At 39.4% G+C, this 17,258-nt stretch overlaps 1 protein-coding gene across 16 annotated transcripts in view; it reads right to left on the bottom strand.

Moving 5' to 3' along the window:
• Positions 1-13,687, bottom strand: part of CAPRIN2 (caprin family member 2) — a 39,856-nt gene extending 26,169 nt beyond the window's left edge. For 4 of the 16 annotated variants that reach the window (XM_028532346.2, XM_028532347.2, XM_036019198.1 and 1 more), the window contains exons 1-4: positions 13,514-13,686; positions 12,146-12,405; positions 10,199-10,261; positions 3,253-3,339 (exon numbers count right to left, since the gene is read on the bottom strand). In XM_028532346.2, coding sequence (XP_028388147.2) covers positions 3,253-3,339; positions 10,199-10,261; positions 12,146-12,391 — 396 coding nt within the window. In that variant the 5' untranslated portion in view covers positions 12,392-12,405; positions 13,514-13,686. Of the gene's footprint in view, positions 1-3,252; positions 3,340-10,198; positions 10,262-12,145; positions 12,406-13,364; positions 13,444-13,513 lie in introns of those variants that run through there. The other 12 variants (XR_004901630.1, XM_036019199.1, XM_036019202.1 and 9 more) reach the window with 7 other exon arrangements.
• Between the last annotated feature and the right edge of the window lie 3,571 nt (positions 13,688-17,258).

Genomic DNA, 17,258 nt, shown 5'->3' with positions numbered 1-17,258 from the left:
CCGATAGACCATATAGAAAATTAGTGTCTACTCTAAGTCTCAGAACTATAATACCTGAAGTCTGGCATAATACATCGGTCCCAGAAGTGGCTTCCCATTTAAAAAATAAAAAGTACTATTTCCACTAAGAAACCTAAAGTTATTTTCTTCCAATAAGTTGTTTTTCTAATTCTAATATTTCCTTCATATGGAATATTTCCTAAGGTATAAAGATTAAAAGAACAAAAGAAAAATCTACAAGATTTTTCCTATAGATGGATTAAATTACTTAGATATAGCATCAGCATTTAAAACTCTACAAGAGGGGTTTGTATGTTCATGAACCCTAACAGATAAAGATTGGAGGGGAAAACCTCAGGAAAAAGACTCATTATGGCAGTATAAACTCGTTTCTAGAGGATATGAAAACAACTTAACACATTTGCCTTGTGCCACTATCAGGGACAAGAGACAAGGGATGAATATAAAATTCTGAGAATGAGAAACAGGCTGGCCAGGGGTTATGTGGGCAAGAATATTGTCTTCAGGATGGCAAAGGCTCAGAAAAGCTTTTCCAAGACTTCAGTATGGACTTACAGCAATAATTGTTAACCAAAACTACTACAGGATTCTCAATTTCTGCTTGAGAAGAAGAAAAAGTGTAGAGATGGCAAGTCCAGCTACCCAAGACAGTGGGATTCTCTTGGACACTGTCTCATGCTGGTACAGGGAAAGGGACGTGATGTTGAGGACATCTTCAGGACTGTATCACATGATTTCCTCAGATCTCTCAGTAGCCATCTCCTAAGGCTGGATTAGGTGTTCTTATGGGCTCCCGGCACCCTGAATCTCCCCTATCACAGTATCGATAACATTAAATTATCATCTTGTTATTTATCTGCACCCCCCACCTTGGGCTTCAGCTCCACGACAACAAGGACTACATATATCTGTTGTTCACCAATGTAGCACCAGTGCCCAGCACAGAGCTTGCCGAGTGACAGGACTTCTTATATTTGCTGACTCAATCAAGTATCAAGTAAGAAACCATGCTGTCTCCTAGATTATAATCAGATGTTCGTGTCACAAAAATCACTGACAACAGCCTATTTCTCCAAACTTATCTAGAAACTAAAAAGTCAGATTACATTTTCTTCTCATCTTCCAGTTGAGAACAGGTTTGGAAAGAAGATAGGAAGTTTAAACTGCTATCGACCAATAATATTGAATAATAAAATTTATTTTCTGAACCATGAAATAGAATGATAAATCCCCACCAAGAGGGACAGAGCTCACACCACGAAAACAAAGAGAGATGTGGCTGGGCTGAACTGAAGGCTTTCAACTTTCGTTTGAAGAGAAGGAAGAAAACGTTACACAAACTGTGAAACTGGCTATCACAGAAGAAGTTTGACAAAAGAAACACTTAAGTAAAAGGAAAGACCAAAAATTAGTAGGCTGGAGGGTACTGACAAGCATTTCTAGGGTCTTGATTCATGAAGGCGCACTCCAAAGTACATAAGCATGTCACCTAAAGTGAAAATAAATCTATAGAACAAACAAGGAAAAATAATCTCATACATAACAACAAAATTTGATGGGTTGGAATTTACCCCTAGGCTATAGCAGTGGAAAAACATGTAATAGATAGGTACCATATCCATGGTATAAAGTGGAGAACACCATTTTTAGGAATAAAAAGTATTACGGTCCTACCTTCACTCTACCACTAGAAGGTGGCCATGCGACTTTAAAGAAGTTCCTTTTGTTCTGAGCCACAGACTCCTTACCTGAGAAATGGGGCAATTTATATCTATTTTCTAGGTTGCTATAAAAATCAAGTGGACTTTCATAGGTGCCTAGTACATGGAAAGTGTTTTTTAAAAAGATGTCTTAAAAAACCCCGCCATATATTAAAAAATAAACACCTAAATGGAAAACTAAAATCTGATAGGGTAACTTTGAGTAAAGTGTCAATGGAGAATTTTTAAGTATTATAAACCATATACTTCCAACCATCCAAACAGAAGGATGATATGGTCTTTTTATAGTAAAATGGACCAAAACTAAATAAACTTAACATCTTTGGGGGTAGAGGGGAGGGAAGAGTCAATCAAACAAGAAAAAAAAATTGACTTAAAAGTACTGTATCTAAAATAGACTATAAATATTGAATAACTATGGGATTAACAGTAAGTACTAAAATTAAGTGATATGAGTGAACATGAGTTAAAATATGCTATGGCTGACAAAAAGAGCTAATATCATCTTAAACTTACATTAACAGAAGTATCCAGAAAACAGAAGGCTCTACACTAGGCTATTTTAAATTACACACTACCTTTAAGAGTTAATTAAGGCAGACATCCAGAAGACAGCAACTCAGGACTACATTACAAGGTGGTAGATATCTTCAGCCTAGAAATTATGTTTTGGGTTTTTAGCAGCAGGGTGATTTTGGCAGGGGAGTGCAGTGTGGAGGGTGGTGGTGCATAAGTGGTTGATGCCACAGGAATGAATTTCTGTGATGCCACAGAAGAGAATTTCAGTTCACCATACAAGAAGAAAATAACCAAAAAGTACAAGAGACTATCTTATGAGGCATGCTCCCCAAACCAGAAATGAATTTACAAAAAAGTTTCAATTGTTAGAACATGATCTTTCAGGGGCCTCCTAAAATTCTAAGACAGTGAAGAATACTTCATTAATTCTGAATGCTCTAGGCTTCACATGAATTACTGATTAACTGTGTCAAAGATAAAAGTCTGAATTGCCAGCATAGAGAACCTAACAAGTGAGACCAGGCTAACTCTAACATGAATCATAAGTTTTCCTGGTAATAACTGCCATAGTCTGAAAAAGAGTCTACCAATACTCTGTTTCCTAATATGTTAAATAATGCTGAATTTACAAGCATAGCCTATATAAACTTACTGCCCTACATTGTAAAATGCCTTTAATAAATATATCTGTAAAAATAGTGTTTATTCCCTTCTCAGTGATTTCTATAATTCCATAGTGAAATAATACACATTAGTCTGGTAACTAATACTTTATTCACAATGCCTCATATTCAGATGGCATGTGGGTTCTCTTCAGGCTCTGGAAATCTGAAAACACTAGTTTTGGAGTAACTATCCTCAACCCCCAAACACAATAAAATATCAGCAGTAATTAGATAAATGGTAACCAAATACCATCAGTAGACCCTGAGATTTTCTTCAGGATCTGTAGTTGAACTGGTTTTAGAAAAAGCAAAGAAAGCATACTCACATCTTGGCTCAGTCCTGAAAAGGTTTTCTGAAGCTCCTTGGCAAATTCTAAGTTATGTAGCACTTCTTCATATTTCTCTACCGCTTCCTACCAAATAAGAGAAGAAAACACCAATTCTGTTAACTTTTAAGTACAAATATGTCAAAATAAGTGTTTCTTAAAAACATAAGAGATTTAAGACTTTACGAATTAGCCATTTCCTATAATAATAAAAAAAAAAGGAGCCCTGGCTGGTGTGGCTCAGATTGAGTGCTGGCCTGCAAACCAAAAGGTCGCCAGTGTAATTCCCCATCAGGGCACATGCCTGGGTTGCTGGCCAGGTTCCCCAACTGGGAGCCTGAAAGAGGCAACCAATCAATGTTTCTCTCCCCCTCTTTCTCCCTGCCTTCCCCTCCCTCTAAAAAGTAAATTTAAAAAGAGTAGAAAGAGTGTTTAGCAGTTAAAATTAAATTTTAAAATTTTATTTTATACTAGAAATCTGAGCCATAATAATAACGATAATAATAATAACAGGACTGAGTCCCTATCACTAAAGTCTAAGGGGACTATGACTTTCAAGATTGCTGAAGCAACAGGATTTCCATCAATATTCATTTACTACACAAATATAGTGCACAAGTAGCAAAATGAGGATCACAGATATGAACAAGCAACTTCAAGAAACATGCTATGGGGGAGTTCCAGCCAAGATGGAGGCATAGGCAGATACGCTTCTCTTTCTCACACAACCAAAAGAAGGAAAACAACCAGTTTAAAAACAAAAAACAATCAGGACTGCCAGAAAATCGAACTGTATGGAAATCCAACAACCAAGGAGTTAAAGAACAAACATTCATCCAGATGGGCAGGAGGGGCGAAGATGGACATCCAGGGCAGAGAAGACATGCGGCAAAGCAGCAGCAGGCAGACTGGGCAGGCAAGGCTGTGGCTGGCAGACAGGGTGGTCCCACATTCTCATGTGGATAAACCAGAAGGAACAACTGGGGAGCAAGACAGACTTGAGTAATCCAGGGTTCCAGCACAAAAACCTCTCGACTATAAAAATCTGTGGGGATTGCTACCGTGGGAAAAACTGCCAATCTCACAAAAGAGTACATTGGAGGGGCCTATGGAGTCCTAAAACATACACAAGCCCACCCACCCAAGAACTCAGCACCAGGGCAGCACCTGAAAGGGTACAATTCGCCTGTAGGAAGCAGGGGAAGTGACTGCAAGCCAGCAGAGAGCTGAGCAAGCAGCACTATTCCCTATACAGCACCACAGTACAGTGAAGTGACTTGTCCCATCCCGGTGAATAACTAAGGCTCTGCCCCTTACAACATAACAAGTGTGACAAGACAAAGAAATATGGTTCAAATGAAAGAACAGATCAAAACTCCAGAAAAAGAACTAAGCAACAAGGAGATATACCACCTATTAGATACAGAGTTCAAAACCCTGGTAATCAGGATGCTCACAGAAATGGTTTAGTATAGTCACAAAATAAAGGAAGAAGTGAAGGCTATACAAAGTGAAATAAAGAAAAATACACAGGGAACCAACAGTGAAGGGAAGAAAACTGGGACTCAAATCAATCGTTTGGACCAGAAGAAGAAATAAACATCCATCTAGGACAGAATGAAGAAACAAGAATTCAAAAAAACAAGGAGAGGCTAAGGAGCCTCTGGGACAACTTTAAATATTCCAACATCCAAATTATAGGGGTACCAGAAGGAGAAGAGGAAGAACAACAAATTATGAACTTATTTGAAAAAATAATGAAGGAGAACTTCCCCAATCTGACAAAGGAAATAAACTTCCAGGAAGTCCAGAAAGCTCAAAGAATCCCAAAGAAGTTGCACCCAAGGAAGCACACACCAAGGCGCATCATAATTACATTACCCAAGATGAAAGGAGAGAATCTTAAAAGCAGCAAGAGAAAAGGACACAGTTGCCTACAAAGGAGTTCCCATAAGACTATGAGCCGATTTCTCAAAAGAAACCTTGCAGGCAAGAAGGGGCTAGAAGGAAGTATTCCAAGTCATGAAAAGCAAGGACCTACATCCAAGATTACTCTGTCCAGCAAAGCTATCATTTAGAATGGAAGGGCAGATAAAGTGCTTCCCAGAAAAGGTCAAGTTAAAGGAGTTCTTCATCACCAAACCCTTAATACATGAAGGGACTTATTTAAGAAAAAGAAGATGATCAAAAATATGAACAGTAAAATGACAAAAAAATTCACAAGCATCAACAACTGAACCTGAAAAAAAAAAAACTAAACAAACAACTAGAACAGGAACGGAATCACAGAAATGGAGATCACACGAAGGGTTATCTTTGGGGAAGGGGAGAGAGGAAAATGCAGGAAAAAGCTCAGGGAATAAGAAGCATAATTGGTAGGTACAAAATAGACAGGAGAGGTTAAGAACAGTGTAGGAAATAGAGAAGCCAAAGAACTTATATGTACGACCAATGGACATGAACTAAGCAAGGGAATGCTAGAAGGAATGGGGGTACCATGCAGAGAGGAATAAAAAGGAGAAAAAAATGGGAGAACTGTAATAGCATAATCAATAATATATACTTTAAAAAAAGAAATTTATACTATGGTAGAAGAGACTTATAAACAATTACCTATAACAGACAAAATTAAATGAGACTGTAACAAAAATATAAAATTTAAAGGGGCAAATTTATATAGCAGTATTATTAGTATTATTCATTATAGCCCAAAACAGAAATAACCCCAAAACCCAGCAACTGGTAAATGGGTAAACAAAATGTGGTATAACCATACAAAAAAATATTCATCAACAATAAAAAGAAATGAATTATTCAATATGCTCTAACACAGATGAACCTAAAAAGACATAATACTAAGTCAAAGAAGCCAGATGTGAAAGAAATACCCAGAAAAAATCAAATTTATAAAGACAGAAAGCAAATAAGGGCACAAAAGAGAATTTGGAGGGGTTATAAAAACATCCTAAAACTGAACTGTTGTGATAGCTGCATAAATCTACAAATTTACTATAATTCATTGCTAGCTACACTGGGTTAATTTTCTGATATGTCTAGAATAACCTCAATAAAGCTGTTTTTTTAAAGTCCGATAATATTAAGTCTTTACAAATATATAAAGCAATGAGAACTCCTATTTACTAACAATATTAGACTAAATTGGTACAATAATTTTGGGAAACAGTTTGGCATTTTTAGCTATTAAATTCACTATAAGTATGTACCCAGAAAAAATCTTGCACCTATGTCTCAATAACACATGTAAGATTGCTCAAAGTAGAATACCAAAACATGACAGCAAACAATTCAAACATCCATCCATATTTTTAAGGATTTTATTTATTTATTTGTAGAGAGAGGGGAAGGGAGGGAGAAAAAGAGGGGGAGAAACATCGATCAATAGAGGCCCAGACTGGGACAAGAGCCTGCAACCCAGGTGTGTGAAGTGACCGGGAATCGAACAGATAACCTTTCGCTTTGCAGGATGATGTCCAACCAACTGAGCCACACTGGTCAGGGCTCAAACACCCACCTCTTTACAGACTGAGAAGAGAAAAGCAAATGATATATAGCTGTTTGCATCAATAAAAAAAATCCTGACCCTGAGTAAAAAAGGCAAACTGCAGAATATATAGTATGACAGTATTTATGATAAGGTACAAAAAAGCAACTCTAACAGATTAAAGGGCAACACACAAGTGCTGTTAAAAGCAAAGTAAGAAGGGGGAAAAGTTCAGGGTCAAATTACAGGAAAGAGTACTACTAAAGAGCTTCAATGGTTTTAGAATAATGTACTAGGAAAAATCACAGCCTTAAAAATGAATCAGTTGGGGAAGAGGAAATAAATGAATGAATATTCACTCAACTCAGAAAATGAAGCAAATAAACCAAGAAAAGCAGAAAGATAAAAGGAAAAGAGAAAAAATAAAGTAAGTCTAAAATCTGGCTTAATTTTTTTAAAACAACCACTACCTAACTTAAATAACAGTCACCTGAGAAAATACAACCATACAAAAATTAGAAACAGAAATACAAACAGAAATTTATTAAAAAATTACTTTGCCCCAATATGTGCCAATAAATTTTTGAAACTGGATGAAATAAGTAAATTTCAAGGAAAAGTTTTGAAAAGTTGACTCCCCACCAAAATTGAACCTATCAATTTTCAAAGAAAAAAAAATAGAGAATATTACTCCAAACTCACACCTCCTCAAAAGAAAAGCATGTTCAGATAGTTTCACAGAACAATTCAACCAAATGTGAAAGGCCATGCATTATGGAAGCACTAACATGACAGTAAAAGAAAGGGGTGGATAAATAGGGGAGGACAAAGGATTTTTAGAGCAGTGATAGTATTTTGTACAATACTGTAATTGTGGATACATGCCTTCACACATCTCTCCAAACCCACAGACTACACAACACCAAAAGTAAGCCCTAAATGTAAACTGTGGACTCGAAGTGACCAGGATGTGTAAACACCGATTTAATTGCAGCAAGTGCACCCCTCAGGTAAGGAGCATTGGTAGTGAAGGAGGCTGGGCAAAAGTGGGGTTGGAGTGTACGAAATTTTCTATACTTTCTGCTCAATTTGGCTGTGAACCTATAACTGCTCAAAAAATAAGGTCTGTTTTTGTTTTAAAAAAAGGAAAAAGCAAAAGTAAAGGCCCCAAAAGTATGTGTATTAAACCAAGTTTTATAGAAAATGGAAAAAAGCGGGAAGAATATTTGTTTATATAGGCTTAACGAAACTGAACAGATATATAAGAATCTATTAGAAACCATTATTTTGTAAGATCAGGACTGAACAAAGGAGTGAAAAAACTATCTTTTTTAATATTTTCTAATTTCTAAACTATGTGAATTATTAGCAATTTTTAAACCTAAACTTAGAGCTTCTTAATTAAATACTACACTCCTGAGAGCTATTATCTGAGAGGTCAGATTACAGAATTTTTCTGCTTCTGATTCATCTGCATTTTCTAAATTTCTATCTTAAACACTTAATGCTTGTATGAGATATTATTTCTCAAAAGTACACAAACCATATGCTTAATAACATTTAGAAACCCAATATTCAGTCAGTTTATATTTTAGTAAATCTGTATATAATAATCCATATGCCTGCTATATACTACACACTATCCTAAGTACTAGAAGAACAGCAGTGAACAGACAAAAATTTCTAATGGAATTCGGTAAGGGAAGAAGAGATAAACGAAACTTTACAGTTTGTCAGAGAAGCGCTTCTATGAAGAAAGCTGACACAAGGAAAGTAGGTAAGGATTATGAATGGGACAATGGAGGTTCAGTGTTGTCAGGACAGGCCTTACTGAGATGACCTTCATATAAAAAGCTGAAGGTGGGAACTGAGCTATTTAGACATCTGGGGGAGTGGGGAGAACCATCCCAGGCAGTAGAAACAGCACATGCAAAGCCCTGAAGTGGATGTGTGCCTGCAGTATCTGAGGAACAGCAAGAAGGCTTGTAACTGGGAGAGAGAAGTATAAGAAAGGCAATAAAGATGTGAAAGGAAGTGGGGAGCATTTTACAGGGCTTAGGCCATAGTCACCCTCCTGATGGGCCATCAGTTCCCCCTGATGGGAACCAATGGGGGTTTCTGAGCAGAGCAATGACCATCTGACTTGCATGTGAACAAGATTCCTGAGGCTATTACATTGAGAATAGACTTGAAGAGAGACGGCAGAACCGAAAAACCTGTGAAGAAGCCATTACAGCAATGCAGATGAAAGAGGACATGGCTTGAACCAGGGTAACAGAAGCAGAAATTTATAAAAAATGGTCAGTTCCTAAATTTATTTTGAAGGTTGAACTGATCGAACTTGCCAATGGGCTAGATGTAAAGTATCAAGAGAACAATAAGAAATTCTCCCAGGTTTCTTGGCAACTCCGTGCTAAACCACCAAGCCATTAACTGACATAAACTAAGATTAAAGGGGACACAGGTTTTGGGGAACAGGGTGAAACCAGATGTCAAATACACAACTGGACATAGGGATCTGGAGTTCAGAAAACTACTCTATTGGCAATACAAAGTTGGCAGTTGGCAGCATATTTCTCAAAACAAAAATCAAAGTTAATACTACAGAACAACAAGTAGTATGAAGACAGAAAAAAAAAATACTGAGACTAAAGTTTGGCTGGAGCTCTGAAATATAGCATGTCCTTGACATTTCTCAGAGAGCTAGCATGAGAATCACCAACCTCCCACCCTCATCTCCCATATTCCCACCAGGTCAACAAACTGCCATAATAGAACACATTCCTCAATAATATTTATACAGAGAAGAGTTGTATCACTTAAAAAGTTATTGAACATACCATGACTACTCGTAAACAAAGCCATGTTAAAATGCTGAATGTCCAGCTAAGTCCTCTCACCAGCTATGTGAGCACATCATTCTCAGAGCTCACACAATTCAAATCTGTGCCTCAGCAAAATTATAATTTACTGCATCACAATAATTCAAGGCCAGTGAAGAAGAGTCAATGTGGCAAGGGAAAAGTCCTTGACTTTCAGTGTCTATGATACACAACTAAAAATCTTCATTGGAAAAGAGAGAAGACAATAGATGTACAAGCTAGGGCAAGTAACTTTTAGATTAATTTGTCCCTTCTCAGCCAGGAGATGTGGTCAAGTCAAAATGGCAAACATCAATGACACTTTTTTTTTTACATTTCCATATTGCAAAAGTTCTCCTCCACCAAATTAGATATAATTTGCAATTACCAAGTATAGTATGGACAAGTTAAATAACATTTTTCAAAGTTATAAATAGTCTAATACGTATAGTAAGGTTTTTAAAAAGGCCAGATATCACTCTTCTTTTTTGGCCTATCAATTTTTGGTCTCATAAAGTCTAGCTTCAGTTTTACTAAGAAAAGGAAACCAGCAAGCCTGACCAAAAATTATAAAATCACTTACCAATTGGTCTGGATTAAGTTGTTCTCCATTTTTCAGGCGATCCTTGTAATCTTCCAATTTGAGCTACAAAAGAGACTTGTATCTATTAAAGACTGATATAAAATTCTGAAGCAAATAAACTAAATACCAGACTTTATTTCTTATGAAAACAAAGTTCTTGAAGTAAGCTATCCATCTGCAAAAGTACCATCTCACTGCAAAAGAGGCAGCGACTGAGCATGTGAGTTCCAGTTAAGGGGGAAAAAACATTATACACGTGAACATTAGACTGGAATTACAAAAGTTAAGTAGTAAAACCCTTTTCTTATACTAGCTTCTGTATGTATTTGGACTACAGAGACTTAACTAGTCAGTCATACTCCCTTAACTGAGTGGTGCTCAGTCAGGGGCAGCTTTGTCCCCAGGGAGATCTGGCAATGTCTGGAGATACTTTTGGTTGTCACAACTTGGGGGATGGCAGAAAGATGCACAGTGTTAGTGGCATCTTGTGGGTAGAGTTAAGGGATGTTGCTGAACATCCTAAAACGCACAGGACAGCCACACACAACAAAGAATTAACCAGCACAAAATGTCAATAGTGCTGAGACTGAGAAACCCTGCTTTAACCTCATGCTTAAACCATTAGTTACCTGTTGATTTATGTGGTATTAGTTGGATAGGAAACTTCCTAATGGAAGTACAGAAATGTAAAAGATTTCTTTTCTAGCATTATAGTAGCCTCAAAATAAAGCTATTTTTATATTAAATTTGATATTTAGTAAACACAATTGTCCCCATAAAAATTACATGAGCCACAATGTTTAGGCTCCTCCCATTTGACTTTTAGAGTTTTAAAATGCTTTCCTAGAAGCTTGAAACAAATCCTTTGCTACTGTCAGACAGGTATTCAAGGAGGCAGCATAATTAAGCCTGAGAGTGTAAGTACACGTGTACACGTAGTTCCTCCACCTGGGAGAAGACGTTAATGAGTCTCCATCAACAGATCCTGCGCTAACTAGTTTCCCATTAGTGGCAGGGAATTTGTGCTGACCCAGGCACCCTCACCTTATCACGCTTGTGATCAACTGCATGCATTCCAAAGACAGCTGGCACAGCTAGGGCTACAGAGAAGCTACCAGTGACTGGCCCTTCTGCACTACCTCCCTGTATATATTTTTTTTTAATTTTTTTAAAGAAACAGTTTTAATCAAACTTTAAAAAAATCTCTTCAAGCTCCTCCATTAAAAGCAACTTTCCTCACTTTAACTAGGTCTTGGAATAAAAATATTTAAGAGTTCTTAAGTCAGAGAGGTAATGACTCACCTTATTATCACAAGCACAAAGAACCACGACACAACAAAGCAACATGCAGTTGTTTCACAGGCCACATGACTCAGGAAATGAAGAATGATTTGGATCTTTACCATAACGTTAGGCTGATTATAACCCCTGAGTCCCTTTACAAGGCTCTCTACAATGCCTTCACCTACCAATCTTAAAACATCACCTAGCAACACAAAAATTGGTGCTAAAACATTTTCTGGCTCTACCATCATTAAAGCTTCCAATGACTGCAGCGTCTATACTGCAATATCAACTGCTGCAGAAAGTCACAGGAAAATGAGCTAAAAAATCAGGCAATCTATGAAAAGAAACATTAATACCATACTCAAGGAATTAATATGACTCAAAGTAGTTAGCTTTTCAAGTATTTCAATAGTAGCATGCATAATTTTACTATGAAGAATATTTTTATTCACTTATGCTGACAAATCAAACAGAAAATGTTTAATATATCCAATATTTGGCCTGCTTGTATGTTTTCAGCCAGCTAAATCCCAAAGTTAGTTAATTCTTTAGGAAGTAATCTATGAGCCCTTACTGAATGCCAAAATGTCAGTCCCTTAATCCATATTTAAAATGGTACATATACCTAGCTGGGAGGGGGAGGGGATGGGGGGAAGTTACCTTCTTTTTCTCAATGTTTCTAATTTTGTGTTTAAGGCATATGAGTCCATTATCAATATAGGTCTCATATGCTTGAGAAGGAGAGGAAACGGAACCGAGAGGAGACTGCAGGGGGCTCACGGCTCGCTGGCTTTCCCCATGCTGATTGTGGTTCACTTGGGGCTTGGCAGACTTCATATTCCCCTCTCTTCCCTCCTCTGAACGGCCTGAAGGTGACTGGCAACCAAAAGAAGACAGCTGCACCATTGAAACAGTGGATCCTGATGGAGGGAAGGAAAAAAGTTAAGCATCAAAGTAAACTAAGACTATAGGGGTACATCCAGGCTTGAACTTCCCTGAAAAACCCAGACCCACTCCCTCAAAATTTCCACAGAAGCGAGCTAAATGGTGCTTTAGACAGCGGGCTTCTACCTCACTACCTGTAATGCAATCAGTGCCAAGGACTAGCTCCTTTATGCAGGCAAAATCTACAACACAGGCAACATTTCCAGAAACTCAATTTTCCACATACGGAGGAAGAACTGCTCATCAAGCAATGGCTGCAGAGCTTCTGTTCTCATAACAGTAGTCTGCAGTCCGAATAATTTCTACGGTCAGGTGATGGCACAAAAAATAAGCTTTCCCCACTGGGACCGTAAGGCAGCCATTCCAACCTCTTTACGTTATCCCCCACCACCAGGCTCAACCCCTATCATTAACATTTTTTAAAATCCCGAACACACAATTTTTTTTAGAGCTCTCACCCACTAACTGAAAAGTAGCTTCTTGAACAAGAATGCTAACTTCCCTTTGCTTGCTCTGGGGTCTACAAGGCAAGACTGTCCCTACTGTACATTTGCAGTGAGGTACTCTCTCAAGCTGCGAGCGCCCCAAGCTAGTTTTCTGTTCTCTTTTAAACTAACCCATAACCACTCACAGTCACCCGGTTTTAGGGGTCATCTTGCGCAGCCTGACACGGCCCTGGTCAGTGGCCCTTGCACACCCTTCCTCCTCGTGCATCGAAGGTACCCATCCCACCCCTCTTAGGAGCATCCCCAAAGTAAGGGCACAACGGGTCCCATGCACATCAGCGCTGATCCCAAATCCCCGCAGGGGCCCGCGCGAGAAGCGCCTCCACCGAACACCCCGAGGGCACCCACCCAGGTCCTCCCTCAGCCCTTTGGACGCCGAGGCATTGGACGGGGCCACTTCTGCAGGTGCCTCCTCAGGGGAGGCGTACCTAGAAAACAGCGCGCAGGCCACCTGCCTTGAGGGACCCGCCCCGAGGACGAGGACGGGGAGCCGGCTCTCCACCTCACCGCAGCGGTGACCGCCCAGCCCTGCCCACCCTCGCCAGGCCAGCCGCCTCCTCGAGCCGCCCGGCTTCACTTCCGCAGGCCGCCGAGGCCGCTGCGGCCGCTGCGGCTGCCGCAGACCCGGCCCGCCTTCGAAGGCGGGAGGAAGCCAGGAGAGCCGCGGTGGTGGACGGCAGCCACCCCGCCCTAGCGTCCCCGCCCCGCTAGCGGCGTCCGCAGCGCCGGGCGCTGCGCCGACTCAGCGCTCTCGTCCAGGCCAGCGCTTCACGCCGCGCTACGCTTTTATAGGCGCGCTCCCTTGAACGCGCACGCGCATGCTCCCGCAGCCCCCTGCGGCCCCGCACCGCCTCTTCCCGGTGCCTCCCGCCTTGGTCGCGGGCGGCCGCGGCCTGGGGGGGGCGTTTGTTTCAGGTCCAGCTGCGCCGGGAAATCGGTCGCGAGAGGGCGTGTTCTCCCCGCGGTTGCGCAGATCGAGGGGCACCTGATGGGGCCGGTGTGACGCGGAGAGCCGACCCGCCGTAGACCCCGACGCCCCGCGGGACCTTGCTGATTGCAAACAGTAACAATTGCCTGTGCGGCCTCGAACAGGTGATTTCCATCACTCGAAGGGGGCCGCGTGCCTTTTGTAGAATTGCCAGTTAAACCGAGCCTGAGCCTGTGGCGGTTTAGATGGGCACTCTTGAGATGCAGGAAGGGGTGCCTTTGCCCCCACCCCCCCACCCACCCCCAGTTATTCCATCCTTCACAGTACCATGGGGAAAATCCACGTGTCCAAAGAAAGGACTCAGCCTGTGAGAGCAGAATGCCCCAACATTGCCATAAAAACGGAGTGGGTGACTCCACAACCTTCAGTAATGATTGTGTTTATATAAGGCTGTTTTATTTGCTGCTTTGACACAGGAATTCGTTGGCGTGCAGAGAAAGGAAAACTGATCAAAAGAATCCTGGTCAAGTTGCATACAATAAAAAAAAAAGCCTGGAAATACATTCGTGTTTCTGAAAGAAGAGATGGTGTTTCTCATACCAAACGAATAAGAGGAGGAAAAACAAAAACAAAAACAAAAAGCCTCACCACCCAGCATTACTTCAGCCCCAACCTGTCCAGCTACTACACAAATAAAATTATTTTAGGTTCTGTCCCTGAGACTGATAAAAATTATTTAGACTAGAAAGAGAAGAACAGAGAAAACTCAAAAGTGTAATCAAGGAGACGAAGGTGTCCAATTTAAAAAGTGTTGGCTGAGCCCACACAAAAATCGTCATGATTTTTAACAATTCTTGATACAGTATTTTCCAGTTGTGTTCTTTTCAGTCCCTAGTAATGTAATATACTTTAATGTTGCATTTTTGCTTTGCATCTCTGAATTCTATATGTATTCTTGAGGCCAGGCAAATAAGAGATTGTTGATTTCACCGTTTATAAACCAAGAAAGAAGATACTGAAAATAAGTGGAGGAAGGCTATACCTTCAGCCTTGACAAAAACCAAAACAGTGGGCATAGCAAAAAAAAAAAAAAGTGAAGGACACCCTTTTGCATCAATGAGTAGGTACAAAGTTACAGCACAGGTTATGCCTATTGGAGCCAGATTTAATACTGAATCTAAAGATGGTAGTTTAATCCTATTAATTGCCTTATGATTGACCAAGAGAAAAAACTATCCCTTGGGTCATACAGACCTAGACATAGATCCTAAATATCCCACTAAATAGAATAATTCTGAATAAATCTATACAGATTTATTTCCCAACATGGATTCAGAAAATGAATCAAAAAATGCAAAAGCAAAAAGTATATTTCCAGCACAATAAGGTTGTCTGTATAAGCATAGCATAACATTTGTAAGGGATTGTACGTCAGTAGATAATGTTGTCTTCTGAAAAAAAATTTAAAAAGTGATTCAGGAAAAAAAAAACATTCCTCCCTGCCAAAGAAGATCTTTAAAACCACTGAATCTGGCTCACTTTGAAAGCAAATCCCCCCCACCAGTTTTTATTTGTCAAGGGTTTTGTTTATTTCATCTCCCCAGCACCCTACTTCCTACAGCACCTTGGTTTGTCCTGCCAACTGCGAGGCAGTATTTGTGGAAAGCCTCCAAGCTTTGCAAGGAATTGCTATATTTAAAATGATAAAAGGTGTTTCAGATCAGTGTAGGAAGAATACAGTCACTCATTCAACAGATATTTACTGTTATGTATCAGTTACTTCTCAATAAAGCTGGGGTGGGGGCAAATATTCATAGGGCACCAGCTATGTCTTGGGTGATAGGGATTCAATGGTGAGTGAGACAAATATCGCCCTGTCTTCATGGAGCTGAGTAGGAATTCAATAAAAGCTACAGGAATAAATTGCAAAAACAACCAACTCAATAAAGTAGAAAAATAAAAATACTAACAATTTATAATGGATGGCTTGATTTCTATAAAAACAGCCAAACTATACATCCCTTGGAAATGAGAGGGTTTTAAATATGCATTGTCTGGCAAACATATGTTCCTACAGAGATGGCTATGCTGTCATCACTTAAAATTGATCTAACTCCATGTTACTGAAACTGGAAAGATGAATTTACCAAAAGACGTTGCAGCTGGTAGTATATGAGTGGAGATACAAAGAATTGTCTTAGATATTTTGTTATGAGAGGGAGAAATCTGCTTCTCAGTGGCTCTACAAGACTTTGTGGAGTGTTGCCACTCACAAAAAAAAAAAAGAGAGAGAAGGGACCAAGAAAACTAACAAAAAGGCTGTGAAGGATAGAGATCCCCCGGGAACAGTTCACATAATAAAGTTGTGTTAAAATATTGCACTTCCTTATACTTTCAGATTCATGGGGTGTCTCTTCACATATCGAGGAAAAAAAACTTAGGAAAGTACAGGATTGAGCAATACAGACTTCAGGTAGGAAAAAAGGTTGCCATAATAGTTGAAGGCATTTTTAAGAGAATTCCTATAGTTTCTAAGATTATTATTTTTGTGGGCTTGAATTTTTCATAAAATTATAGTGCCATATCCCCAGTGGGTTTGTTTATACTGTTTTTCTCATATTGGAGTTCATGTATTAATAGTGCTTCACCATTAGTCCATTTGAAATAACAGTTCTTAGGAGAGAAATGGTCAGTATAGAATACGTAAGTGTGTCTGTGGTTAATAATAATCAAGCCCATAAAAATACTGTTTCTGTCCAACATTGCGAAGTCTCAACAGCACAGGCTTCAGATCCACATACCCCTAGGTTTGATTCTTACTTCTGCCCCTTACTGGTTGAGTGATTTGGTGCAAATTACCTAAATTCTCTGGGCTTCAGCTTCTTCACCTATAAGACAGAGACAACAATACGTGCTTAACGGTGTTGTTAAGGAATTCGTTTCATTTGTTAAAAAACATATCTCTGGATAACAGACCATGAAAACATGTCTTCCACAGATAGCTGGAGGAGAACTAGAGAATTTCAGTGCTGTGAAACCCCTTCATTGGTTTTAAAAATAAGGAAAGTGAAGTTTCTGGACATTTAGGAGTTTTCTAGGGTGGTGTGCATTGCAAACTGGTTCAACCCTTTTCATTGCTACTTCCATAGAAAGTAAAGTGTAGAAACAGGCAGTGATACTGGCAGAATTGAATCCAAAAAGAATACACAGTTCGGTGTTACTGTATCTTCAAAGGAATTCATTCAATAAGACATCTTAAAATAGTCACATCTTTTGGTCCAATAGTGCTTGTATTAGAAATCTTCTCTATGGAAATAATAAGATATTCAGACAACTTATTTATAATAATGCTAAACACAATTTTTAAGTGGTGAAAAGTTGTAAACAACAACAA

Source organism: Phyllostomus discolor, chromosome 2 (genome assembly GCF_004126475.2).
Source record: "Phyllostomus discolor isolate MPI-MPIP mPhyDis1 chromosome 2, mPhyDis1.pri.v3, whole genome shotgun sequence".
Lineage (NCBI taxonomy): Eukaryota > Metazoa > Chordata > Mammalia > Chiroptera > Phyllostomidae > Phyllostomus > Phyllostomus discolor.
The sequence above is the reverse complement of the archived record's forward strand: the minus strand, read 5'-3'. Positions and strand labels throughout refer to the sequence as shown.